Below are 14,137 nucleotides of genomic sequence, written 5' to 3' on the forward strand. Positions count from 1 at the left end.
TAAAGGGAAACAATTTTTATTGCCTTTTACACAGTCGTCTGCATATAAATTAATGGTGATCACTGTGTAATTATACCTGCAAGAGCCCTCAAAAGTCTATCACATAGAAAAAGGTAGAAACAACTTGTTCTGATTCCGAAGTGGAAAATAGTTTCACATAAGAAATATATTTAAACTTCAGATACAAAATATTCATAAATACAAAAAAAAAAAAAAAAGAAACGCACACATTCCTTTGAATGCTAGATAAATAACTAGAATTTTTCAAAATACTCTCAGTGTGTATAATCCACCCATCAAAAATATACCCCCGTCTATTCACTCAAGTAGTGTTGTTCAGGTACAAAACCTATGGCTGCTTTTCGGCTTTGATATAAACAGTAACTTTCAAGCATAAGAACTACAACAAACAGAAAATGAGGAAAAATAACAACTCACAGCAGTTAAACAGTCAGCTCATCCTCCGATATACATATTTAACATACATGTATGTGGCTTGGACCTTTATTTAGTAGTTCTTTCCTGCTTATGCAGTGCTGAATGGTCAGGAATCAGTGCTCTCTCATCAAGTGGATATAGCATTAGATTATTGCTTGGCAATTCAGTTCAGCAGGACAACACAATACCTGAAACCAGAGATTGTACAATAGAAAAGTGACGCTCCATTGTCTGTACTAAGCAGCTGGAGACAGTCAGATCCGGGACTTCTTGTTGGCTGGAGCAGGCTGATATGTATTGCTAGCAGATACCTCCAGACCTAATTTCTGAGCCTCGCTGTGGAAAAAGGACCGGAGGCGTTTTCCTGCATTGGCCTCATTGCTGTCAACATGGTTGTATTCGAAGCAGTTGGAAAACATCAACTCAACATCTCTTACGAATTCAGCTATAGGGAATAGAGACAGAAGTTAGTATCCTGATCTAGTTACCCAGGGGTAACTAGTTGGCCGGTGATAAAACCAGACACTTATTACTTCACCGAGCTTAATAAATCTGCCCCTTAATGGCTTACCAGTGATTCTCAAACTCCGTCTTCTAGTTAGAAATATTTAGTTAAGCACGTATAATCCTTATTTAACATGTAATGCTTCAAATCCTGATTTGCTTCAATAAAAAGCTGCCAAAGCCCCTGTCTAAGAACGTTGTATCTTCAGCAGATCCCGGTTCTTACAGCATAGAACCTTGCAGATTTTGTGGAGAACATAGGCAGCAGACACCACAGAATCAACTGTACAGTATGTAGCTCTGTTGCAATGGCTGCTGTAAAAATCATTACTTCAGCATGGACGAGCGCTAATAGGAGACCAATATAAATTGGTTCCGCGATCACTTACATGCACACTTGTATTCACATTTGTTCACTTTCTCGCGGATAATATTTAAGGCAATGGGTCTCTGGATAATATCAAAATAATCCGGAACCTGCAAAGATTTGTAAATAAATATACTTCATTAAAAAAGTCTGTTTCAAACATGCCAATTCGATAATACAACGTAATAAGATGCTGTGAAAGATTACAAATCCTAAAACAAATATACAGTCAAGAAAATGTTATTTTAAAAGCTTTTAAATAAAGATCTATGAAGAAACAAATATATTTTTTCACTGAAAATGCATCAGCGGAAATGCAAGAGCAAACAAATCAATACACATGTTGCAATATTTTTCAGCTGCAGGCAAGCGAAATCACCCTTCCGTGATCTGACCTCAAGAAAGAATGCTGCAAAATGGCAGCTGGAGGGCGCTGGCTGATCCTCTTTAGGGACCAGAGGGACAGGACCACTGTCCGGTTTTGGACACAGATGGGTGGGATTTGGCTACTTATCACTTGGCATTAGACACAGGATTAAACATCTTCCAAAAAAACACAATTATTATTATTGGGCCCTGCAGTAACAAAACTTCCCTATATCAAATAATGTCATATCAAGTGACTGGCAGGTTTAAAAAAAATAAAAATAAACTTATTTTAAAAGAAAAGATTAGCATAAAGTACAGATTCCTACCTGTTAATATGCTTTCCTCTACTCCACCATGGCAGCCAACTCATGGGTTAAGTCCCGAAGGGTAGTACTCTGGAAGGAAACAAAAAAGAACACTGGCCCCTATATAAGCTCCACCTCTTTAGGACTCAGTGTCTTGATTAAATAGCACAACACACCATTATACATCAACTTAAATCATAACCACCAACAACCGGGCGGGATAATGCTGCCATGGTGGAGTAGAGGAAAGCATATTAACAGGTAGGAATCTGTACTTTCCTCTACCTCCCCATGGCAGCCAACTCATGGGTAATACCCAAGCAGTTACCACACTGGGTGGGCATAATAACACAATACTGATAATCATAATGAAAATAATAAAAGTAAGGTTACATCACCTTACTTAAACAACTGCGCTCAGCACCTTCCTACCAAACCGGGCGTCCGCCGACGCCGCTACATCCATTCTGTAATGTCTGGTGAAGGTATGTACTGAGGCCCAGCATGCTGCCTTACATAGCTCCTGAATTGACGCCGCCTCCTTCTCCGCCCAGGAGGCCGACATTGCTCTCGTTGAATGAGCCTTCAAGCCCATCGGCGGGTCTTGACCCCTAACTCTGTACGCCTCCAGAATACAGGATTTGATCCACCTTGAGATCGTAGTCTTGCTGGCCCCCTGCCCTTTATTCTTCCCCTCGGTAAGCACGAACAACCTTTCTGTTTTTCTGTGAGATTTGGTCCTCTCTAAATATATTTTTAGCGCCCTAACCACATCTAGCGTATGTAGCCTCTCTTCCTTTGAGTTAGCGGGGTTCGTGCAGAACGAGGGCAGGACAATCTCCTGATTAATATGAAAGGTGGACACCACCTTGGGCAGAAACCGCGGATTCGTTCTTAGAACTACTTTATCAGGAAAAAAGTTCAAGAAGGGCTCTTCTGCCCAAAGGGCCTGGAGTTCCGATACTCTCCTTGCAGATGTGATAGCTACTAAAAACACCACTTTCATAGTAAGCAGTTTCAACGATACTTCTTGCATAGGCTCGAAAGGATTTTCTACTAGCGCGTTCAAGACCAGATTGAGGTCCCAGGGTGACAGCGGGTTATGGAATGACGGCTTTATCCTCTTAGCTGCTTGAATAAATCTTTGAACGTACTTATTATCTGCTAGTCTCCAGTCCAGCATGGCCGACAGAGCCGAGATCTGCACCTTAACTGAACTAACGGACAAATTCCTGTCCAGACCCTGCTGTAGAAACTCCAGCACCACGCCTATCTCCTTCGCCTGATTGTTTCTTGACTTACAGAACTCCACGTACCTCCTCCAAATTCTATGGTACGTAATGGACGTAGATTTTTTCCTGGCCTCGAGCAAGGTCCTTACCACTCTACTGGAAAACCCTTTCCTCTCTAACATACGTGTCTCAACAGCCATGCCGTCAGTTTCCAGGTGCAGGGCTGCGCCTTCCATAACCTGTTCTGACCTATTAGGTTGTTCAGATCCGGCAGGTGCCATGGGTCTGCTATCGACATCTCCAGCAGTTTGGAGAACCACGGTCTCCTTGGCCAGTACGGAAGGATCACTATTGCGGTCACTCTTTCTTGTTGAATTTTCCTCAGCAGCCTTGCTATTATTGGGAAGGGTGGAAACGCGTACACAAATTCTGCTTCCCACACTGATGTCAGTGCATCCTGCTTCTCTGCCCCCGGCTCCCAATGCCTTGAGAAGAATCTCTGGAGCTTTGCATTTCTCCTGGTGGCCATGAGGTCCACCTGAGGTTGACCCCACATTTTTACGATTTGCTCGAACACTTCCGGGGACAACTCCCATTCTCCCGGCTGCACAAGCTGCCTGCTGAGGCTGTCCGCCTGCAGGTTCTCCTTGCCTGCCACAAACACCGCCGTGAGACTGTTTACGTGGCTCTCTGCCCAAGATATTACTTCCGATACCTCCGACATGAGCTCTCGGCTCTTTGTCCCTCCTTGCCTGTTTAGGTAAGACACCACCGACTGATTGTCGGACCTCACGACAACGTCTCTTCCCACTAGGCACTTCTGTAGGTGTATGCAGGCCATCAGCACTGCCCTCATCTCCCGGACGTTTGAGTGCTTGGCTCTTGCTTCCTGGGTCCAGACCCCTTGAACTATCTGTTCTCCACAGACCGCTCCCCAGCCTGTCAGGCTGGCATCCGTGGTCACCACTTTTTGTTCTGACACCGCGAACACTCTTCCCTCTTCTAGCCTCGGTCTGTCCGACCACCATGCTAGATCCTGACGCGCCCTTTTTGACAGGACAATCCTTTGGGACTTGTTTTTTCCATCGCCGTCCCACTGCATAAGAAAGCAGCCTTGGAAAGCCCTCATATGGAATCGGCCCCATTGCACTGCATCTAGAGCCGCCGAAATGAGTCCTAGCACTCTCATGCAGTCCCCTGACGAAATGCTCTTTTTGCTTTGGAGAGAGGATACTTCGCGTCTTAGCTTCTGTCTTCTGTCCTCTGTTAGCTTGATCGTCATGCGATTCGTGTCTATCCAGACACCCAGATATTTTGCCGCCCTTGCCGGGACGAGCTGACTCTTCTCCTGGTTTATCAACCACCCGTGTTGTTCCAGGTACTGCCTTACTTGGGACGTACTCCTCTCTGCCTCTTTCCTTGTCCTGGCCATGATCAACAAGTCGTCGAGGTATGGCCACACGCAGATCCCCTGCTGCCGCAGGTTGGCGACCAACACCACCAGCACCTTTGTGAACGTCCTTGGGGACGTAGCCAGGCCGAAAGGCAGGGCGACAAACTGATATGTTACATTTCCAAGCCGAAATCTCAGATACCTGTGGTGCCCTGCGTATATTGGTACGTGCAGATATGCATCCCGAAGGTCTATTGTGGTCAGAAATGACCCTTCCACGATATCCGGTAGGATAGACCTTAGTGACTCCATCCTGAATTTTTTCGTTATGATGAACGTATTTACTCTTCTCAAATCGAGGATCGTTCTGAAGCCTCCTGAAGGCTTTCTGACTATAAAAAATCTTGATTGGCAACCTTTCCATTCTTGCTCCTTTGACACTTTGATCACTACTTTCTGGTTGATCATTTTTTGTAAACTGTCCAGTAACGCGGCCTTTTCTCTCGGCTCCCGGGGTATTGGAGACTCCGTCCTCCAGTAACCGGGGAACTTCGCAAACTCTATTTTGTACCCGGACTCTATTATGTCCAGTACCCATTTGTCCTGGACGGATTGGGACCAAATCTGCTTGAACTGCAGCAGTCTGCCCCCAACTGTCTCTCTGGCGTCATTGGGTAGAGTGCTTTGCGGAATACCTTCCATCTCTGCCCCTTTGGCCTCGAAAAAAGCTCCGATTCGCCCAGGACCTTCTGAAGCTTCTCCCCGGTCTATACGCCCTTGCTTCCTTAAAGTCCTGCGACTGGAATTTAAGTGACCTGTTGAGAAAGGGTTTCTTCCCCTTATCCTGCGGTAGCCACACTGACTTACCGCCCGAGATCTTAGTGATGATATCATCCAGCTTGGAGCCGAATAGATACTGACCCTGAAATGGTAGGGCCAGCAGTTTCTGCTTCGACTGTGTGTCTGCTGCCCATGGCTTAAGCCAGAGCGCTCTTCTTGCTACTGCCATCGTGGCGCTTGATCTTGCCGCTAACTTCACCGCATCTACAGACGCATCACACATGAACTCCACGGCAATCTGAATGTTCTGGATGGTCTTTATCAGATCTGACCTCTGAATTCCATCCAGCGTGTCTGACTCTAGGTCATGACACCAGGACCTCATTACCCTGGCCGTTACCGCCATGGCTGCGGCCGCCTTGATTGCTGCCCCCGAGGTGACATGCTGCTTCCGCAGACTGACCTCCATCTTCCTTTCCATCGCGTCTTTAAAATTGTTCGCGTCTTCCAGAGGGAGCGTCGTTTTTTTGGAAATTCTTGCAATAGCCGCATCAACCCTCGGGGCTTCCTCCCAGTGTTTCACCTGCTCACTCTCGAATGGATACATCTTGGCTACCCTAAGTGGCACCGCCACCTTTTTATCCGGGTGCCTCCATTCTTCGTCCACCATTTCCTTCAACGCCTTTGTTAACGGAAATGTTTTACTTTTTTTCTTTTTGTCCTGGAACAGCAGGTCCTGCAATTTCTCTTCCCCTTGAGTCTCTTCTATTTTCAGAGACTTATTGATAAGAACCAACAGGTTCTCCAATAACACTGGGTTAAAGTCAGCCTCTGCTTTATCCTGCGCTATCTCTCCTTCTTCCATTTCCTCCTCTCTGAATGCCGGTCCCTCTGCCGAGTCTTGGGATCCCCCTGAGAGATCAGCTCTGCTCCTTTTTGCCTGCATTTTCTCCACATCCTGCTTTGTCATAAATGTGTCCGCCAACGCTGTCTTCAGCATAGACACCAATTCGGTCATCTGGGGCATACCCATCTGTTGGGTTAGTTTGCAGGCGCTACACGAGGAGCCTATCCACATATCCGGCAGGGCCTTGTCACACAAACTGCACTTGGCAGGATGGTGTTTCTTGTGCTTGGCCTTTGCCTCAGCCTGCCCCTTGCTTGTGTCTGACCTAAAACACATATATCACAGTCAGTACCCGAACTGCTTCACCAACCAGTGCTTATCTCTGGCTTACCCTGACTTTCTGTGCTGCTTCTTCCCCTCATCCATAGTGATAACTTCAAGCCTGCAGCTAAAGCAAATAACACAGAGTAAGGATGATGATAACTCCTCCAGCTACTGCTGTCAGCGGAGTCTTACCGTCTGCTGGAATACTGCGTGCGTACACTTCACTGCTCCCCGCAGTCTATCCGCTCTCACAGTTCACTGGCTTCAAAGAGCTTGCTGGCCCGCTTTTAGGAGCTTCATGCTCCGTTTTTAAAGATTACCGGCGCCTTAATGACGCGCCCCTCGGTGCGTCCGTGACGTCAGACGCCCGCCGCACATAGCCACTGGGCTAAACGCCCGACGGGCGCCCCGCTCCTGCGTCCCTACGTGGCGCTGACGTCAGACGCTTACACGCCGGACACCCAGCTTCCGCCCGACGGGCGCCCGGCTTCAGCGTCTTTTCTCCTGCACCAGACGCCACACGCCGGACTCGACCTGCACCAGCCCATGTCCGCCGCCATTACCACGGACGAGCGTGCTCCCTCCGGCCGGTTCCAGCAGACCTCAGGTACCCCTTACTGCCCTCGACAGCGGGGACCCGTTTTTTCCTCAATCCATGCCTCACCCCCGACTGCTCTAGGCAGCGGAGAGGGCTGCAGCTCAGGGTAAGCCCTTCCACTACCCTGGAAGGAAAAAAAAAGACACTGAGTCCTAAAGAGGTGGAGCTTATATAGGGGCCAGTGTTCTTTTTTGTTTCCTTCCAGAGTACTACCCTTCGGGACTTAACCCATGAGTTGGCTGCCATGGGGAGGTAGAGGAAATCCCGTTCACTTAATCACTATTATAGTGGGTTCTACAGAGAACTGAACGGAGCAGAATAAATAGTATAACCGCTGCAGCAAACAATCAAGATCACAAATGTCACAGCTGTGTAACAACCAATTACAGTACCTGGTATTTAGACACCAGTCTCATGAAAGGCCAACTGTCATTGTGCCTCACCAGCTCCACCACCAGGTGTTCACAAGCCGACAACTCGTGTACGCCTTGATTTCTCCCAGAGCTCCTCCTATTTCCTACGTCCAATGAAGAAAGATCTGGAAAATGTAAAACACTTACAATTAAAATCGGTATTTGGTCCCTGGGTCGACAATTAAGAATGATCAACATACCTAGGTCAACATTGAAAGGCTGACATTAATTTTTTTTTTTTTAAAGGTTGTTTTTCACACTTTACTTTCCATGTGGGCCTAGAGAGAGAATATAACAGTGTGCCGTGACTGAAGCATGGTGAGCCATGCAAGGGGACACGGTACACTTATACGGTGTCCATGCCGGCAAATAAAGAAAAAAAAATTAAATACTCATGCCGACAATGCCCATGTCAACCTTCTGCCAATGTCAACCATTCTTAGGCATCTACTTAGACATTAGCTATACAGTAACCGTTAATCACATTACTAAAATTTAAAGGCAGAAAACTTATACAAGTTTAGGTACTCTTTACCTAGAAGGGCGCCAGCGATTGAAATCGCGGTGATCGGGGGTAAAAATCGCGGTGATCGCGGGTAAATCGGGATGACCGCGATTTTCCCATAGGGAACAATGTTAAAACGGCTGATTGACCGCGATTTTACTGTTAAATGCCTCAATGGACCCGATTTGGGGCCAAATAGGCCAAATTAACCGTTAAATGTCCCCCCAAATGTTTAACGCCACCCCACGATCCACGCCAACCCGAAGCGTGGCGAGCGCAGCGAGCCCGCGAGGGGCGGCGGTACGCGTCCTCCGACCTTTTCATGCCCTACTATCCACTAGGGCGTGGTGTGAGAATATAATAGTGTGGCGAGCGCAGCGAGCCACCGAGCCCGAAGCGTGGCGAGCCCCGCGAGGGGACGCGGATACCTTCACAGGTAGACGCGTCCCCTCGCGGGCTTCACAGGTGTCCGCGTCGCCACGGACACCTGTGAAGCCCGCGAGGGGACGCGCATAACTGTGAAGGTATCCGCGTCCCCTCGCGGGGCTCGCTACGCTTCGGGCACGGTGGCTCGCTGCGCTCGCCACACTATTATATTCTCACACCACGCCCTAGTGGATAGTAGGACATGAAAAGGTCGGAGGACGCGTACCGCCGCCCCTCGCGGGCTCGCTGCGCTCGCCACGCTTCGGGTTGGCGTGGATCGTGGGGTGGCGTTAAAAATTTGGGGGGGGGCATTTAAGGGTTAATGGGCTCTGTGGCCCATTTAACATTGATTCCTATGGCCAAATCGGGTGGATTGAGCCATTTAACAGTAAAATCGGGTCCATCGCGCCTTTTAACATTGATTCCTATGGGAAATCGGGAGCATCGCGTCGCAGGCATCGCGGGTACATTTATGTGCGGCCGCGACGCGACCGACACGATTTCAAAGTTTAACATTGGTTTCAATGGGAAATCGCGGGCATCGCGTCGGTCGCGTCGCGGCCGCACATAAATGTACCCGCGATGCCCGCGACGGGCGCCCTTCTAGGTAAAGAGTACCCAAGTTTATGTACACATTCTCCAAGCAAACTTAAATATGGATCAGTTATAAACATTTGTTCTTGTAGCAAATAATGTAAAAAACGTAAAGGAGGTGCTGGAAGAGAAAGGCTACAGCAACTGCAACCATAATCCAATCAGTGTGTTCTAATGTATTTAGTATCAAAGCAGGAGACCTACAGCAAACTGAACTCCAGTGTTCTGCTGTGTGTATGGCAGCAATAACCAGTTACCCTATATATGCAATAAACATATGCGAGACCCTGCAGTGTTATTGCATATATACTGTAGGGAACTATGCGAGTTATGTACAATCGGGATGCAGTCTGTCCAGAATCCAGCAGAGCATCGGGATTCTGGAAGTCAGCATCCCTTACACCTGGATTTTATCTGTATCCCCTTTGTACAGATTGCTATATTGACATTTAATGGTATTTTCTTTGAGTCTTGAGATATACGGAAACGATTCTGACATGGCTACTGGAAAACAGAAGACTATCCGCTTTTACCAACTTCCGATTGTATCTGACACTGTAGTCCCACAGGAGAAAGAATACTGTGCACCAGCCACCTGCAGTGTATTCACCAACTGGGCAGGCAGGGCCACAGAAACTGGGCTCCATATTCTGGTATATTCTGTAAGCCCAGTGATAGTCCTCTGCATTCTAATGCCTACACACAAAGTTTAGCCATTTTCTAAGCGATCTGACCAGACTGCTTAGAAAATGACCCTACATTACCCTGCACAGTGCTATCGCCGGTAGAATGAAGAATGAGTAGGGACCTTCAATAGAGTCCTCGCCAGTGTTCTCTCACTGGAGGACACGGGCGCTGTCACCCTGCTCAGCACACAGCGCTGTCAGCTCGCTCAGCACACAGCGCTGTCAGCTTGTGCTGTGTGTGGGCTGTCAGTGATGTGTGCTGAGCGACAGCGCTGTAGCTGAGACAACATAGCACAGCTAGAAAGCCCTACACACATATCGGCATCTGTGTAAGGCCTATAAGGCGTAAAGGCAGAGGTAGGCTTTTAGGCATGTCAGGAGAAACAGATAGGAATGCTTAATTGCAGAAAAGTTAAATCGAAGACAAATCTCAGAAGTATAGTGGATGCGACAAGGGCACTGAAGAACTCGCCTGGGTTTAAAAAGAATCCTGTGATGTATATACCCATCATTAAATGATGATGTAATAAAAAAGCTTGAAGCAGCACAAAAAAAAAATATATTAAAGTGCACTGAGGGGTAGATATATGAAGCAGTGATGGAGAAGTGGCCCATGGCAACCAATCAGCTGCTGTGTAAAGTTTTATATTACGCAAATAGATGTTACTTTAGTGCTGATTAGTTGCCATGGGCCACTTCTCCATCACTGCTTCATACATCTACCCCTGAATTATGAGGACAATACTATGATAGAAAAAAAAGAATAATAATAATTTATCTTAAAGGGCAAAATCCAAGTGGGTCAATTATTGTTAAATAAGTTTTACAGGACTCACCACCTGCGGACATGCGCTTCTTGCCCCTTCCTTTGGCTTCCACCTGGAGTACAGAGTCACCAGACAGCGACTTTCTTCCTCTGGGTGTCTGCTCAACGTTGTCCAGGCTAAATGGGCGGAAGGCAAATGGACTGCCCACTGGGGTGCTGTCATCTGATGTTAGCTTTTTCCCTCTTCCTCTACCCCTTCCCCTTCCCCTACCTCGACCTCTACCCCTACCCCGCCCACGGACTGATACAAGCTCAACAAGTGATGATTCATGTGTGTTTGCAGTGGCTTGTGAACTGCGATAAGAAAGCTGGGAACCAGGGCTCCTCTCAAATGGTGGGGCAGACTGTACTTTTCTGACACCGCCTCTTCCTTTTGGAGTGGCCAAAAAGTTTATGGGAGTTCCTTGTTGACTTTTTGGTGTCTTCCCAGAGTCCTTTTTTCCCGAGCCTTTTTTAGGTCCTGGCTTTCTCCCGGGTTTTCCTTTCTTAGTCTTTAATGGTAGCTGTAATTTGGGTCTCCCTCTCTTTGGAGTACTGCAAAAAGTATATTAGTCAGTGTTACTAAAGCTTACAGAAACCTTTAGAGACACAAGCCATATACTATTCAACCTAAAAACAGATTGGTTAAAACAAAAAGTCAAGAAAATAGGCCAGTAAATAGAGAAGTAAAGTTATGGGTTTTATGCTTGGCTGTAAGATTATTGCTCTAGCCCAGTGGTGCCCAACCTCGGTCCACAAGTACCCCCAACAGTACACGGTCTCCAGAGACTCACAAGTTAAATAATTAGCTCCACTTGTGGATCTTTTAAAAATGGGCCAGTGAATAATTAGTACACCTGCCGGGTGACCTAAAAAACGTGAACTGTTGGGAATAACTTGGACTGAGGTTGGGAACCATTGCTGTACAAGCCTATTTCATGCTTCTGTTTCCATATCGCCTCTGGACTGCTCATGCACACCAATTATTCACACTCTTATTCTTCGGGACACGTCAGGGGCCACAGGGCCAACGCTGGGTAGTGGAGTGGGAGAGAGCATTCCAGCACCCGAGAGGTTAAACTTCTCCCAAGCTCCTCCGAGAAGTACACAGCAACCATTCAGCTATTATCTATCATTTTATAAACGCTACCACAAAGCTCCCAAAGACACCTAACAGCCAATCACATATTGTACTGTGCAATCTCCACTAAAACTCATACTGCATGTGTGGTCGTATTTTATGCCCCATTGGTCCTATATATCCAAATGTGGCTGCAGCGGGTGTGTCTGAGCATTGTGAAGGAGCTGTATCTGAGGTATGCATATGGTGAAGTGTATCTTTGACCAAAAATAAGTCAATGACATTGTAGAAGTTTAAACCAGGTAGCCAAACAGTTTTGCATTGACGGCCACATTGGGAGACCATATTCATAACATGGGACCACCATAACAAAAACGTAATGTCTTTAACCGGTGAATTACTTTACAATCATGCCATACAGAGCGTCCTTTTATGGACTAACAGTCACAGCATAGCGAGTACGCACTCTCCTGCTGACAGGCTCACCTCTCTTCCTCAGACATGTCCATCTCTACTTCATAGTCCGATCCCTCCAGAACGTCCTCTTCCGATACATCCTCCTCTTCGAAGGAATCACTATCCATCGAAGGCCTCTGTCGGTCAGGCCTGCGTGCACGTTGCTTAGGTCGACACTCTGGACAGAACCAGCCCCCTTCGGGAATGTACTGGGAGAAAAAATAAAATAAATGAATAAATGAATGAATAATAAAATTATTGTGCAAACTAATTGGTCCCTTTGAAACACAGATATATAAAGCTCAGGTACCAAAACTTGGTGTCTAGCAAATGATTGATCTGTGCAGTGCATTGTAACAAGTTTATTTCACAGGCTATCAAATAAAAAGTCTAGTTTGACGCTTCTACCCCCTTTTACACCAGAAAATGCAGGGACTTACCCGGGAATATGGTGCCCGGATCATACAGAGACATTTCCGGGTTGGCCCCTTTCACACCAGCTTAGTCCCTGCATTTTCTGGTGTAGGGGGGAACCTAGCATCTGTGTCTCCAGCAGTCAGGCAGTAACGGGAAGGGGAGGGAACCAGGCAGCTCCGTCCCAAGCAACGGCAGCGGTGGGAGGGGCACCAGGCAGCTCTGTCAACAGTAGCCCCCCAGAAGCCAGGTAAGTAGCTTTCCCACCAGCCAGCAACCCCAGGGCTGAAATCCCAGCAACTCTGTCCCGGGATTTCCAGGAGCCTGTCACACCAGCGCTAGTGCCGGGTTGTTCCCGGGGCCAACCCGGGAATTTTGGCTGGTGCGAAAGGGGTATTATAAGGCAAGAAATAGAATGACTCAATCTCCCCCATAGTCCCAGCATCCACCATAGGCTGATAGGAAAAAAGATTTATTTCAATAGAATAGCATTCAGTGCATTGTACTGAGCTAACCTTCAGCTTGGGCCTGACGCAATAGATATGGTGTCCCCTCTCGCAGCCATCACACAAGAGCATGCTCTCTCCATCTCCTTTCTTACGGCACACCTTGCACCTGGCATTGAGAATGGAACGGGACCACAATATACTGCGGTCCAATGTGGACAAGTGCAGGAAGATTTGAGAAAAGCTGCCAGACGCCAGTAGCGATTCCCGCCAGCGATCCAACACCGTCCTCTGGACGCGCCCACCGTCACTAGCATCTACAGCAAAAAAATAGTTATAATGCTGCAATCTCATGTAACCGCCAAAAACAAAAACAATGCAATAAAACATAACATACCATCTCTTTCACTATTTTGATCGTCGTCTCTCTTTTTCTTGTCTTCCTTCTTTTTCTTGTCAGATTTTGAGTCCTTTTTATGATCTTCTGCATCTCCTATAGAAACCAAAATAGTGTTCCATTAACAGATCAATGACCCAACTATAGTACATAGGTTGGGTTCCATGAACCACACACAATCCAAAAGAGAACAGATTAAAGGCTCATACGCACGGGGCGACTTGGTGTGCCGAGCGATCTAGGCTAGTCAGATCGCTCAGCACACAGGGCTTGCTAGATTGCCCATACACACGTAGCGATACGGGCGATCTGTGCTAACCAATGTTCTCTGGTTAGAGCACTGACGATCGGACTAGACAATGACTACATCTAGTCAAGATCTGAGCTGGTGATGCACAACGCCATCGCAATGGGGCATACACACAGAACGATCCGTTCTTAGTTACCAAGTGATCTAGTCACCCCGTGTGTATGCCCCTTAATTTTAACTTAATATACAGAGTTTAACCAATATTTGGAATCCTGTAGCTTCAAGCCACTGATCCCAGATGACAATATGCGAGTATGGGTCATAGAGTTGACTCAATGGAGGTCAACAGGGCTTAGGTCAACACAAGTGTTAGGTAGATGGGAAACGGTAATTTGGTCAGCAGCATGTTGATCGACGGCCATCAGGGCCAGTAGGTCAACAGTCAAAAGGTCGACATGGGCTTTTTCACATTTTTTTTTAAGCTGACAGGCGGTATTTCATGCCCTA

At 47.1% G+C, this 14,137-nt stretch overlaps 1 protein-coding gene across 1 annotated transcript in view; it reads right to left on the reverse strand.

Moving 5' to 3' along the window:
* Positions 1-14,137, reverse strand: part of BAZ1A (bromodomain adjacent to zinc finger domain 1A) — a 56,662-nt gene continuing 42,525 nt past the window's right edge. Inside the window, exons 22-28 of the mRNA XM_083166294.1 lie at positions 13,381-13,476; positions 13,053-13,300; positions 12,154-12,332; positions 10,618-11,141; positions 7,550-7,695; positions 1,332-1,419; positions 1-883 (exon numbers count right to left, since the gene is read on the reverse strand). Coding sequence (XP_083022420.1) covers positions 693-883; positions 1,332-1,419; positions 7,550-7,695; positions 10,618-11,141; positions 12,154-12,332; positions 13,053-13,300; positions 13,381-13,476 — 1,472 coding nt within the window. The 3' untranslated portion in view covers positions 1-692. The remainder of the gene's footprint in view (positions 884-1,331; positions 1,420-7,549; positions 7,696-10,617; positions 11,142-12,153; positions 12,333-13,052; positions 13,301-13,380; positions 13,477-14,137) is intronic.

The sequence above is a fragment of the Crinia signifera genome, chromosome 12 (assembly GCF_055691185.1).
Source record: "Crinia signifera chromosome 12, ASM5569118v1, whole genome shotgun sequence".
NCBI classification, from domain to species: Eukaryota; Metazoa; Chordata; class Amphibia; order Anura; family Myobatrachidae; genus Crinia; species Crinia signifera.